The sequence below is a fragment of the Phocoena phocoena genome, chromosome 16, assembly GCF_963924675.1.
Source record: "Phocoena phocoena chromosome 16, mPhoPho1.1, whole genome shotgun sequence".
NCBI lineage: Eukaryota > Metazoa > Chordata > Mammalia > Artiodactyla > Phocoenidae > Phocoena > Phocoena phocoena.
Genome location: NC_089234.1, coordinates 25,156,421 through 25,168,960, shown reverse-complemented (window position 1 = coordinate 25,168,960; position 12,540 = coordinate 25,156,421). Strand labels below are relative to the sequence as shown.

General features: G+C 54.4%; 1 protein-coding gene across 4 annotated transcripts in view; it reads right to left on the bottom strand.

The window, feature by feature from the left end:
* SH3PXD2A (SH3 and PX domains 2A) overlaps positions 1 to 12,540 on the bottom strand; it is a 233,359-nt gene that overhangs the window by 38,491 nt on the left and 182,328 nt on the right. For all 4 annotated transcript variants that reach the window (XM_065894056.1, XM_065894057.1, XM_065894058.1 and 1 more), the window contains one exon: positions 12,121 to 12,252. In XM_065894056.1, coding sequence (XP_065750128.1) covers positions 12,121 to 12,252 — 132 coding nt within the window. The remainder of the gene's footprint in view (positions 1 to 12,120; positions 12,253 to 12,540) is intronic.

Genomic DNA, 12,540 nt, shown 5'->3' with positions numbered 1-12,540 from the left:
TGTTTAACTTGAGAAGGATGGGGGAGGAGGGGCAAGGAAAACTGCATTCTTCCCCATCAAAGCCAAGAGTCCAAAGTAATACTTCTGGTTGTAACTGATCCTGGCCTGTTTGTGATTACGGCCCCTTGCTCGCTTTCTGGCAGAACAGCCCTGGAACCCCACAGCACGGCTGACGGGGAGAGACACCCCTCGCTCACTTGAATAATCTTGTCCTCGTCTGACATGACCAAAAAACATCTGTCAGCCTATCTGCTTTCACCAGTTCTCCAGGGCAACTCTTCAAAACATCACTTTATTTTAAAAGGGGGGGAAAAAAAGCCACCCTCAACCCCTACCATAAAATTCCAAACACTAATCATACCCCTTCTGTCACCAGCACCATCCTGGAAAACACAGCGGCACCAGCTGTCCCATTGGCTGATGCAAATGGAAGGAGAGAGGGAGGCTCAGGATTGGACAATCGCCCTCTTTTGCCTATGCCCTCCCTTCTATTAGTGGAGCGCGAGTGTGCGCGCGCGCGCGCGCGCGCGCACACACACACACACACACACACACACACACACACACACACACACACCCCTTTTGCTGTCATAGCACAGAAGGGGCTTAGCAAAGCTCAAGACTATTTCTCAGCTGTTCTCTCCCTGGAAATTTAATCTGCGGAGCATCTGGCCTCACAAAGCCCATTCCAAAGGTGTCCAGGAGCCCACAGGCCCTGTGATCATTACAAACCTAGGGATGTTTGTAGCCAGTGACCCATTTGGCTGCTCAGAGAGCTGGCTGAAAGTCGTCAGCATGGTCAGATTCCCCTTGTCTGCTCGCTCTAAGCTGAAACTGGCTTTTTCTTGGAGCCCCAGGGGTTAGAGGGGATCTTAGGGGTTCTGGAACTATGGAGATGAAAGGTCTGCTTCTTGCCTGGCTCGATAAAAGCATGATGGTCAGGGGAATGGCAGAGCCTGGTATCTGGAAAGCAGCCGCGGCCACTGTCTTCACTCCTAATCACACCTCCCTTCTACGGGTGAGGGAAGCTGACGCTCAGGAGGTAAAGAGACTTGTCTGAGATCAAGCCACCACTGGTTAGTCGGTGGCTGAGCTTGGAACCTAGATTGACCGAGATCCTCTCATGCAAAGCTTGTCATTCCTCCCACGAGGGCACACGGCCGCTCTGCCCATTCAGATGACACCCCGAGCATGGTGCCAAGTGGCAATCCATTGACCCAATGCCCTGAGCAAGAAGTAGGTGGCTGGAACTGGCAGAAAGCCCCCCAGGGCACAAGGAGGTCACTTGGCCAGGCTGCGAAGAAGCCTATAGCCAACACTGCAGGCACTGGGGCAGGGCCAAGATCCCAGGCCTTGCTGCGGGTGCATGCTGATGGCAGCAGCTCAGAATTCTGCCTCAGTCTAAAGACGGAGAGCACGCTGGGCGGAGAGGAGTCTGGGGCTTTGTGAGGGCACCCGTGAGAAGTACAGAAAACAAACGAGAAAAGACAGAGTGTCCAGAAACACCAGGCCTGGAGGCCTGGCCAACCTCCACAGTGACCCCACCGCCTGCCTCGGAGGGAGGGAGGAATGTAAGAGGAGGGGAAGGCAGTGCTTTGGACTGGTGGGGGGACAGCTAGCCAGTGGGATAGCCCCACTTAAGCCCCGAGAAGTGGCGTTGCTGAAAGGGGGAGTCTGCGTTCAAGTTGGGGTGTCTGAAAATGACCTCACTGTGGGGGAAGGCACCTTGTCTGAAACATGAGCCTGTTTGAGCGCAGGGGGCTGGGGAGGACACACAGGGAGCGGCTCTCTCTTGGGGCTGCCTCTGCTCTCTGCGTCCAGGCTCCAGCTGTAGCAGCAGCTGAGCGGCCCAAGGTGGGGAGCTGAAGAGCAGTTCACCTCCTCCCTTCACCTGGGGGACAGGCTGGGCTGGGCCTCAGTCAGTCAGGGGAGATGGGGTGCACCCAGCCCTGGGCAGGCAGCGCGGCCTCAAAGGAGATACCAGCATGCCTCGGAGACGGCACCTCTGCACCAATGGTCCCCAGCCATGTGGCAGCCCTGCCACAAACTCTTTGGGACACTGGCAAGTGACTTCAGGCCTCCATTCCTCCTCTTTCAAAGGGCGGTTCGGGCAGATGGTCCGAAATGTCTCCTGCAGCTTGTCTCCTGCCCCTCACGTGTGAGGCGCTCAAGGCGCCCCTCCGGCCTGTTTATCCCTAAGGGAACGTCTCCTCTCGGGCAGACCCCGCACCTGGCTGGATCCCCCTCATCTGTGCCATGCCACACCTTTGCACATGTCATTCACTTAGCTTGGAGCACTTCAGATCCTTCAGATCCTGTTCAAGGCCTACTTTCTCCAGAAGACTTCCCTGACCACCCAACCCAGCCACCGCCCCATCTCTGAACCTGATAGTATTCATGAAAGCCCAAGGCACCGGGAGCCGACTGTGCCTTCTAGTCCCGCCCTCCCGCCCCCTCAGTAATACCATCTGGCCCCAGCAGCACTGCGCTCTCTGCCTTGCGCGTGGCAGGTGCCCTGTGAACGTGATGGACTCACTGCACCTGGGCCTTTACCCTGCAGGTGAGAGAGAGCCCTAGAGTATCGTCACCTCCAGCAATGGGAAGATAGGGGCGATTACTTCAATGGAGCTCTTCATTGGGTCCTGTGGGGTTTGGGGCGGGGCCAGGACAGGCCTTATTTATTTGGACAAAGGGCAAGGCGTCCTGACCGGCAGGACCCAGGCACAGCCCAGGCTCTGCTCCCACACCCTCAGTCCTGGTGAGAGGATCTCTGGTGAGATCCCAAGTGCCCTTGACCCATCCACCCATCCAGTCCAGCCCTGCCCCGTGGACCTGGCTGAGCCATACACTGGAACACTCACAACTCTTCTGCAGGAAACTGAGCTAGCGAACTCCCCTTCCCTTTCATATTCCCTCTGCCCTACCCCTTGGCCTTGCTCCTACCCCAGCTGGGGCTTCAGCGGGACTGACCTCTGCTCTCCTGCTCTCTGTGGCCTGGAGAATTCACACAGCAGAGCGCTCTGGGGTTTGGCTTTTCAAAGAAGTAAAATCCACAAGGAAGAGAAATGCAAACACTGATTGCATTACAGATTTCCAAACACTGTACAAACAGCACTGGATAAATAGTGTGGAAGCCCATGCCCCACCTCCCAGCTGTGCAACCTCTGGGCAGGTCACTTAACCACTCTGGGTTTCAATTTCTGCCTGGAAAGGAGAGAATGCCAAGATCTGCCGTTCCTCTTACCAAGATGTTGTATAAACCACATGGTTTTATATCTTGTAAAACAAGCTATTCTGATTCAGAAACAGGTCACCTTGAAAAATGTCCCAAATCCCCTACTAGCTGGCATAAGCAGCCACTCGCTCCCCCGGTGGCTTCGATCTCCCCAATAATCCCCCGAGCACGAGTGTCCAGAGAACAGACACGCAGGCTTCAGGCCACTGGGCTTAGAACATCCCTTAAAACACAAGGTTCTGGGACACAGTGATCCAAGGGTGGCCAGTGGCAATGCCAATGGGCCAGATACAACAGGAGAGAGGGCTCTGCTATCACAGCACACCAGGCTCAGAAACCCACTCATGGTTCACTCACTTTGTGGCCAGTCGCTGGCTAACTCCTTCTCTGAGTCTGGCTTTCCATCACCTCCCATGGTGCCTGGGCCACTTCCCCACAATCCAGTCCAATAAAAGCCTACACAGGCAGATGCATTTTAGCATGAGGCTGAGAGGTCCCTGACTTAGAAGGGAATGTAGAGCTGGGGCTGAGACAAGTAAATGAAACAACAACCCGTCCCCCCCACCCCCGCAAGAATTCCATATAGCATATTCCAAACATAGATAGAAATGAAGTTCGGTATTACATGAGCCAGAAGCTTCCCTCCACTTCTTGGGATTCAACAGCTCAGCTCCCAGGATGGAGACCCCAGTGAACACCAGGCTTCATGACTGAGTCACTCTGGCTGTTCCCCCACAATGAGGCCAGGGAGTCCAGGACAGCCCCCTGGAACCCAGAGGATGAGGTTACGGAATCTGAAAAGATGCTGATAGAGATGAGGACTGTCACCCGGGGCAAACCCCATATCCGGCAGAACGATTACTGAAAACCCAACTGCTGAGGGGTGTAATATCACACAGCTGTGGGATGATCTGGGGAAAGAACAAGGGGTAGCAACTTTTCAACCCAAATTCTCCTTGGTCCTGACAAATTATAACCCAGAAAGTGCTACAGTCCCAGGGTGAAACCTGTTATGTAAGAGTGCAGGAAATGTGCGGAGAGATCTTTTCCCTGCACTTCAGCAGGTCTGTCACTTCTCCTGGGGATAAAGCGCGCGCGCGCGTGTGTGTGTGTGTGTTGGCGGCAGGTGGAGGGTCTCCGGTGTTGCCCATTCCCAGGGCACCTGGGCCAGGATATGTCTGGGGAGGGGAGGGGAGTCACCAGCTCGCTACACTATAAGACTCCCACCTGGTGTGCGGTGGTCATTATCCCTAGAACAGCACGCCCTGGCCTGGTACCACGTGGCCTCTCCTACTTCTCTGTCCGTACCACCTCTCCCCCAGAGCAACTAGCCCCTGGTTCTTCCTCTATTCACCAAGCTCCAAGCGTTCCCAGCTTCACCGGCACCCCTTCAGAGAGGCCTTTCCCGGCCACACTCTATCACCTCCTTCCTCTGCTTAATCTCTATCACGGGCCCGTTTATCTCCTGCATTTTGCACTTTTCAAAATCTAGACTTATCTTCCTTGTTTACATATGGCTGTTTCTCTACCACACGTGAGCCCCATAAGTGTAGGACTCTGTTGGCTTCTGTCACCTCTGGGCACCAGCCTGGCACTTAGTCAAGTAATATGGACTTAGTGATGACTGATTGATCACCTGAAGACTGGCCTTGCTGGGCTCTGGGCAGTGTGTGGTTCAACTGGCCCCCTGGTGTTCAAACCCAGAAAAGCAGCATTTGAGATGCTTGTGAAAGGACTCCGTGCAATCTTGCTTGCCCCCCTCCCCCCAAAAAAGGGGAGGCAGCCATGTATTGCTCCAGGGCTGAGGCTGGGGTGAGCTGGTATCACTGTGGCACTTCAGCTGGATGGATTTCCAAGGTCACCATGGAACCACATCTTTTGTGCAGAAATGTCTATTCAAGGAGAGGCCGTGGGACGCGATAGGTCCATACAGCCAATGTGAGGTCAGTGTGACCGGCCACTCCACTCGCCCCACCTGAACAGGTGGAGGTGGGACAGAAGGAGCGCCTGGGGACCCACTGCCCCACCCGGCCGCCTGGCAGCTGGCTCCAGGCAGGTGGCTGGCGGCACTCAGTGCCAACAAGCCCTTGGATGTCTTCCTGACAACTGTCCGTGCAGATCTAGCTCGAGGGAAGAGCTACTGCCGGTCCCGGACACACCTTCCCCTGACATCCTCCTCCCCACAGCCAGGATCCCTTGCTTCAAATACTACTATTCTCAGATCCCTCTCCTGCTCACCTATTTTCCACGGCCCCATTCTTCCTCTCCATCCACTGCTGCCCAACTTCCGCTTTCTTCACCAGGACACACCTCCTGAGGCAACCAACCACACACCTGCCTTCCTGTCTTAGCCTCAGTGGGCCCAGCCTTCCACCTGGCACTCCACTCACATGGAACTGGAATTCCTTCCCCTTCCTCCTATCTAATCCCCCTCTCTCCAAGGCCGAGCTCAATATCTCCAACTCCTCCAGGCAGCCTTTCCCGACTATGCTAGTCCCCTTGCCCCCAGCACTTCAGTTTTGTGCCATGCAACAGAGCCACTGAGTGACAGCCAGCATGAGGGTATCACAGGTGGGCCTCTCCTCTTCCCGGCCTTGCACGGAGCTCCTGATCCCATGAGGTCTACTCCTGGGTCACCAAGGGGAATCGGACTCCAACTCTTCTTCCTGTCACAGGCTGGGCCAAGGATAGCTGCCAAGCAAAGGCTCCAGGGGGGCGACTCTGGTCCCCAGCATGGTCTCCTGCTGTCACTACCCTGTAGTAAGCTCCCTCCATGCCCTACCCACCTCACTAAACCATCAGGGCTGAGAGAATCTTCAGACACCATGAAGTGCAATCCCTTTTCCAGCCAGATGGGGAAACTGAGGACACAAGAGGGCATCTAACCAGAGGTGAGTTCCAAAGTCAGTTTGTGGTAGAGCTGCCCCAGTCCAGCGGTCTTGCTAGCAACTATCACCAACTGAGCATTGAATTCCTCTTGAAGCAGCATATACTGGTACTAACCCGACAGCTGTGGGTACAGTTATCTCCTTTTTGCAGGTAAGGAAACTGATGCTTAGAGGATTCAAGTAACTTCCCAGGGTCACCACTAGTAAGTGCCAAATCAATATTAAAACCAGGCTTATCTAAGTTGAACCCATATTTTGAATCGCTAGGCTGTCGTGCAATCTCATTCTCAAAACCATCTCCAGCCCAGGTGACTAAAGCTGGGCTGAGGGGCCCAAGGCTGGATTTGGACGCTCACTTCTGTAGATTTATACTCGATGGCCCCTTCCCTCCCAGGCAGCTTCATGAAGTGGGCAACAACCGCACACCAGAGACAGTCTTGGACCAGAACGGACTTTGGAATTGCTGACTGGCCTGACACAGCAGGGCCATACATGTGCTGTACTTAGAGAGAGAAGGGTGTCAGATCAAGGCTTCTCTGTCAGTTGGGACAGGACCTCGTGGGGACCAGTCACCACATCTAAATGGGGCTGGCTCACTGGAACCAAACACTTAAAAAGCTGTTACAGAGTTAAGAGTGTTAGGTCACTTATCTGTAATGCAGACTGCAACAAACCTGCCCTTCTAGAAAGAGCCTATCCTCTCTTTATTGGGGCATGTCTGTTCAAGAGCAGATTGGCAATCTGCATTACCAATCAGCAGGTTGGTATCTAAGTAAAGATACCAACCTGCTTAGTAAAGATAAGATATCTTTACTTAGTAAAGATACTAAGTAAAGATACAGAATCTAAGTAAAAGACATAGTAGAAGATATATAGGAGAAGTCCATTTAAGACAGCAGAAAATCTGCAGAGCTATCCCAGTCTCACAATACAGTCCACCCATTAAGTACCCAGCATGCTCACATTAATTAGAGTTTAAACCCCATAAAGGCAGGAATCGTATGGGTATGCACCCAATAGGCATAGAGCCTGGGACAAAAGAGGTATTCAAGACTTGAGCAATAAATGAAAGGATGAATAAACGATGAGGATATACAGTGTATTTCTCACTTACAGTAAGTCCGTGTAGGACCAGTTATAATCATGAAGAAATACCTAAGTAACAGAATAGATACATCTTCAGTGTTAAGAAGATTCCGACTCACAAAATACACGGCTGAAGAATGCATCATCTTTGACAACACAAAATCATCATTATGACACACAAGTCTGAGGGGAAAGCTTATTAGTCTGTCTTCTTGATAAAGATATTCCTCAAATAATGAATAGTTACATTTCATTGAAGGAAAAAACAAAGCCCACGTAGGATGCATCCCTATTCTCTTAGACTCAGGAGGAAGTGGATTTCTGCTTATATCACACAGTTAGGGTAGCATTAGATCTTAAACCTAACAGACTCCTGATTCTTTGTTCTCTTTACTACGCACAGCTGCTAAATAAGTAGAATAGATGCAGCCAATGTGTTCTGGGGTAGTTTACCCCCCATTACCTCCTCTTGTTAAAACCTGTGCTCCAGCAGCCACCGCTGAATAGGTTGGCAAGGCAGCCGTGTTTATACCCCATGACCCTTCCCCCGGACACAGCTGATTGGCCCAAGGTTGGACACCTGATCTAAGGTCTGCCCATCCATTGGCTGGCCAGAAACTAATCAGATTCAAACTTCAAATTTTGAACTCAGAGAACCAGAGACCATTGTCAGCTGGTGGCAGTTATCTCAACAAACCAACAGCAGGTGAACAGGCCACTGTTACAAGTGAACAGCAAGACAAGGAAGGTTGGTCTGCAGTTAGGAGATGACAGCTGGACTTTAAATCCACATGGTACCCAAGAAGAGGAGCTGCGTTGTCTCGTGCCAGCTTTCTGGTTCCCAGTCCTTGTGCGGCTGGGATGTACTTCCCACCCTTGGGATTCTGGTGAGATTTTCCCGAATCCTTTCAGTAGATTCTTGAGCAAGTCTGAGTGGGCATCTGTCCTCTGCTCACAACTCAATTGGGACTAAAGCATTGACTTTGGAGGGGACTGAAGATTCTCAAACTCCCCAAGGCTTAGTTTTCTCACCTGTACAATTTCTCACCTGGATGGACCAGGAGCTCAAAACTTCTTGCCAACACAATGCTTTTACCTTAGTCAAATAGCTATGTGCCTCCAAGGAAGTATAAGATCACCCAGGGTTATCACACTAGTGCCAGGAAAGACGCAAAGACTCAGAGAAGGAAAGCTGGAGCAGGAAAACGATGTGCATCTGCTGACTCGGCCCCACATCCTCCCCTGGCTCCTAACCCTGAGAGGAGGAAACCATCCTGCAGAGTTGGAAGCAGCTTTGCTTAACACGGAAATCAGAGCAACTGGGACCCTGCCATCACCTTTCTGCCAGAAGTTAGACCAGATTTTGCCTCCTGGAAGGTAAAGCCAATGTGGTCTTCGAGGTGTAAGAATGTCCTACAAAGGTGGTATCTCAGGCATTGTTGTTTATGTCAGGGTGGAGGGGTTTTCAAGGACAGGACAAAAATGGTTGGCAAAGCTAACAAAGTTGCTAATCTTTCTGCTAGATTTGTCCTTGATCAATGAAGGAAAAGAGTCCTTTTCTGGCTGGGCCCCAGGCCCACTGTTTGATCAAAAATGCTTTCCCTGAAGCCACTCAGGTCCCAACACTGTGGGTGTCTTTGACTTCTATCCACTTACATTCCCTAGAATAGGCTTGTCCTTGGTGTTGGGTATACACCACCCTCAGGTAGCCCATGTCTGTCCCTGACCCACAGCATCACCAGCTCAGTGATGATCCCTCCCAGGATCAGCCCATTCTCACCCCTCCCCACACTTGCTCCGTATAAGGGAGCGATCTCAGCTGTTGGGACTTTAGGGAAATGACTTAACCTCTTAGCCTGTTACTTCAGCCACAAAATGATTAGAGTGCTTTCTACCACACGGGGTCATTCCATGATGCCAGTGGGATGACGCATGTGAAGAGCCTGGCCTAGACCTGGTGTTTACTGTTTACTGATGCTGAACTGCCTTTCATCAGACACATCTCTCTTTAGACCAATGAGATTACAGAGCATTGGCACAAGCACACTTCCAAATCCCTCAGGGGCTGTGGTCCCTGCCAGGAGGCTCTGATGAGCAAGCAGAACCAGAGATGGCTGGGTCCCTCTTTGAACATTCTACGCGAGGGACTTTCAGCCAAGCGAGAAGGGGACACAGGCAGAGTCCTGGCTCCCAGCAGGCAAGGTGAGGCCCCAGGGGGCAGGGTGGTGCTAACTGGGGCTACTGCCCCAACAATTTAAGTGGAAATGCCTCAACACGCCCACCAAGTCCTAAGGTCAAAGGCATCACAATGGGGTCTTTGTTCCAGAGTTCAAAAGCCTCACTCACCACTCCTTCCAAAGCCAGCTTGCAGGATGCCCAACACACCTCCCCTCCCCCTGCCGTCAGCCATCCGGCTTCCTTGAACTGGGAAACCACCCTCCCAAGGACCAGCAGTTGGCCCTCTTCCTTGCTCCCCTCCACCCACTTAGTTTCTCTGGTTACGCTGGTTGTACACTCTAGGAGGCCTCCTTGTTTCTGACAGCAACAGACGGTGCGGGTTTGCACCGCGGACACAGCCCTTCAAGGTCCCCGTGTACATATCTGCTGTGAGCAGCTGTTTCCATCAAGGGGGGAGACAGAAAGCCCGGAGAATTGGGAAGGCCACATTCAGGGTTCTGTCTACCCAACACCCAGGGCCCTAAGGAGTCTCCCTGCCTCGGAGCCCGGATCTGGGAGGGGGCTTGGGGAGGTCATCTGCTCCAGGCCCTGTTTCCAAGCAGCCACAAGACGGTCTCCATTTTACAGGAGGGAGAGTTGAGGCCCAGAGGGAGCAAGCGTCTTGAAGTCACCCAGCCGGTACCTGGTAGTGGGCAGAGCCCTGCTTCTAGAGACGGCAGCTCCCTCAGAGGATCAGTGTACCAGACTGGGCTTCAGGCTACCGGAGCCCCCTCAAACAGCCATCGGGGACTCCTCAGGGGAAGGAGGTGCAGGCCTGCCACAAAAGCCCCACCTCGTCAAGGCTCTCCCTCCCCCACTCCTAGGCAGGGTCCTGGATGTGGGGTGGGAGGCAAAGGGAAGCAGGGAGTCTGATAACAGGCTGACTGCCTTTTGTGTGGGGTCTCCTCTTCAGCCACCCTGGCCAGTGGCTGGTACCCAGAGACATGGGGGCTCACTCCTCCTGCTGCTTTAGGGCTATACAGCTGTGCTGGTGACACAAGGCAGAGGGTCCCTAAGCCAGACGTCTACTTTTGAGCAGCCCTGACCTTATATGGAAAAGCCGACACGCCTTCCTTTGGAGCAAGCCCCAAAACAAACATCCCTCTCTCTCCTCAGTGGGTGTCTGCAATCCCACCCTTAGAGAGCCCTTCCTTTGGGTCTTGAGGTGCTTAGGGTTGCTAGGGCCAGGCCCCTCTGACAATGCAGCTTGGGTGGGGCGGGGAGGTGGGGCTGGTACTGTGACAAAGGCTGAAAGCCAAGCGGTGCAGGAAGGAGACCGGTGTGGCACCTGGGGTGAGGGGCCCAGGCCTTTATGCTCGTGACAGCCACTGCCAACCAGGCACAAGGGCAGGGCCTGCCACCTCTGAGGGGAACAAGTTTTGAAGACTCCAGACCCAAGAGGGCCATAAGTCAGGTCTTTGTTGGCATCACAGCCCTGTTCTCAGAGAGCACAGCTCTTGAGACTCCTGCAGCAGGAACCTAATCTCACCTCCCCGAGGAGGCCCACGGGGATTTCCTCAGTATCTCTACAGCTACTTGCTGTCCACAGGCATAGGAATCAGGGGCCCAAGAACTGTTCTGTTCTGTTTTTGACTTCAGGTGACTCACTTCCCCTCAATTTTTCTGTGCCTCAGTCATTCTATCTATAGAATGGGCACAGACAGCCTTTGATCTGTCTTCCTGTCAGAGCTTAAAATACTGGAGGGGAATAGAGTGGAACAGGAAAAGAAGAACAGGCCTCTACCCTCTGGGAGTGTCCTCCAAACACAGCTCAGAGAGGCTCCAACGCGCCCGCACGCACGGGGGCCTTCCCCCACAGCAAACCGAAACCAAAACAGAACACCCCAGGAACCAGTTCAAGCGCCAGCAGGTCATGAGCAAACTGATGATGGATATCCTGGGCCAGAGTTCATCCCTGGCTCTGCAGGGGTCACACACGCCTGCACCTCAGACCGACGGACTCAGGCCCTCCTCTCTCCACCTGAGAGACCCCTGCTGCCAAGGGCACTGAGGCCTACACGGTGAGAACCTTGGAACTGGCAGGCCCCTGGACAGCCAAGACAAAGCCTCAGTTCCCAATGACAGGGCGGCTGCTACAGGACTCTCCCTGGCCCCAGGACCTGATTTCATCCCCCTGTCTGGGCCCTCTTCCCAGGGCCTGGCGGCCTTCAGCTCAGCAGGGGGCAGTCAGCTCACCGCCCAGACGCTAGCCAACCTCCACAGGCCTGACCTTTCCTCAGACAACCCGCCTGAGGACCCGGGACCCCTACAGTGACGTCATGGCCTGCCCTCCCCACCAGCCAGCCGGGTCCTCCCACCCCGGCCTCGTCCCCAGTTTGGAACATGGCCCCAAGGGGGAAGCTGCTGTAGGATGCCCCTGAGCTGGGAGCAACCTCCCCCGGGCCTCAGAGGGCACAGGGACCCTGAACATGGGCTGGACAGCCGTGCTCACGCTGCCACCCTGGCCTTGCATTAACACAAGCCAGTTAATTACCCCGAGTGGTGGAGACATTCTTCCACCATCAGGCAAACTGCTGGCCTGCAGCCCAAACCAACAGGGGAAACTTCAGCCTCCTCGGCCCTCTCCCCGCCAGATGGAAATAACGTATAGCTGCAGAGGTGGGGGAGGAGGAGGGGAACAAAAACCAGCCGGGCTCCTCGCCCGAGTGGCCGGCCAGACAGCTGGGCACTCACCGCTCTCGTTCTTCTCGATGACATCCACCACCTCCCCGGCCTGGAGGCTCAGCTCCGAGTTCTCCTGCTTCTTATAGTTGGACACCACCACGTACTGTTCCAGGATCATGGGCTCGGCGTGGGTGTCGGCACCTGGCGAGGGCAGAAAGCATGCGGTGAGCCAGCGGCCAGCCATGGCCCCGCGGCCGGGGCGCCCCCTGTCCATCGGCCTCGGGGGAGGCTGCTCGGTCGCCAGCGCCGCTCGGAGGGGCCGCCTGCAGCCAGGGCTCGCAGCTCGCCGGGCCCCAAGGACAGGCCATATAGCAGGGCCCCACACCGGCCCGCTGTGCCGCGGGGACCGGGGGACATGGGGAGCCGGGGGCCAGCGGTGGGGGGCGCGGAGGGAGAGACAGAGACGAGACAGAGGCCGAGGGGACTCAG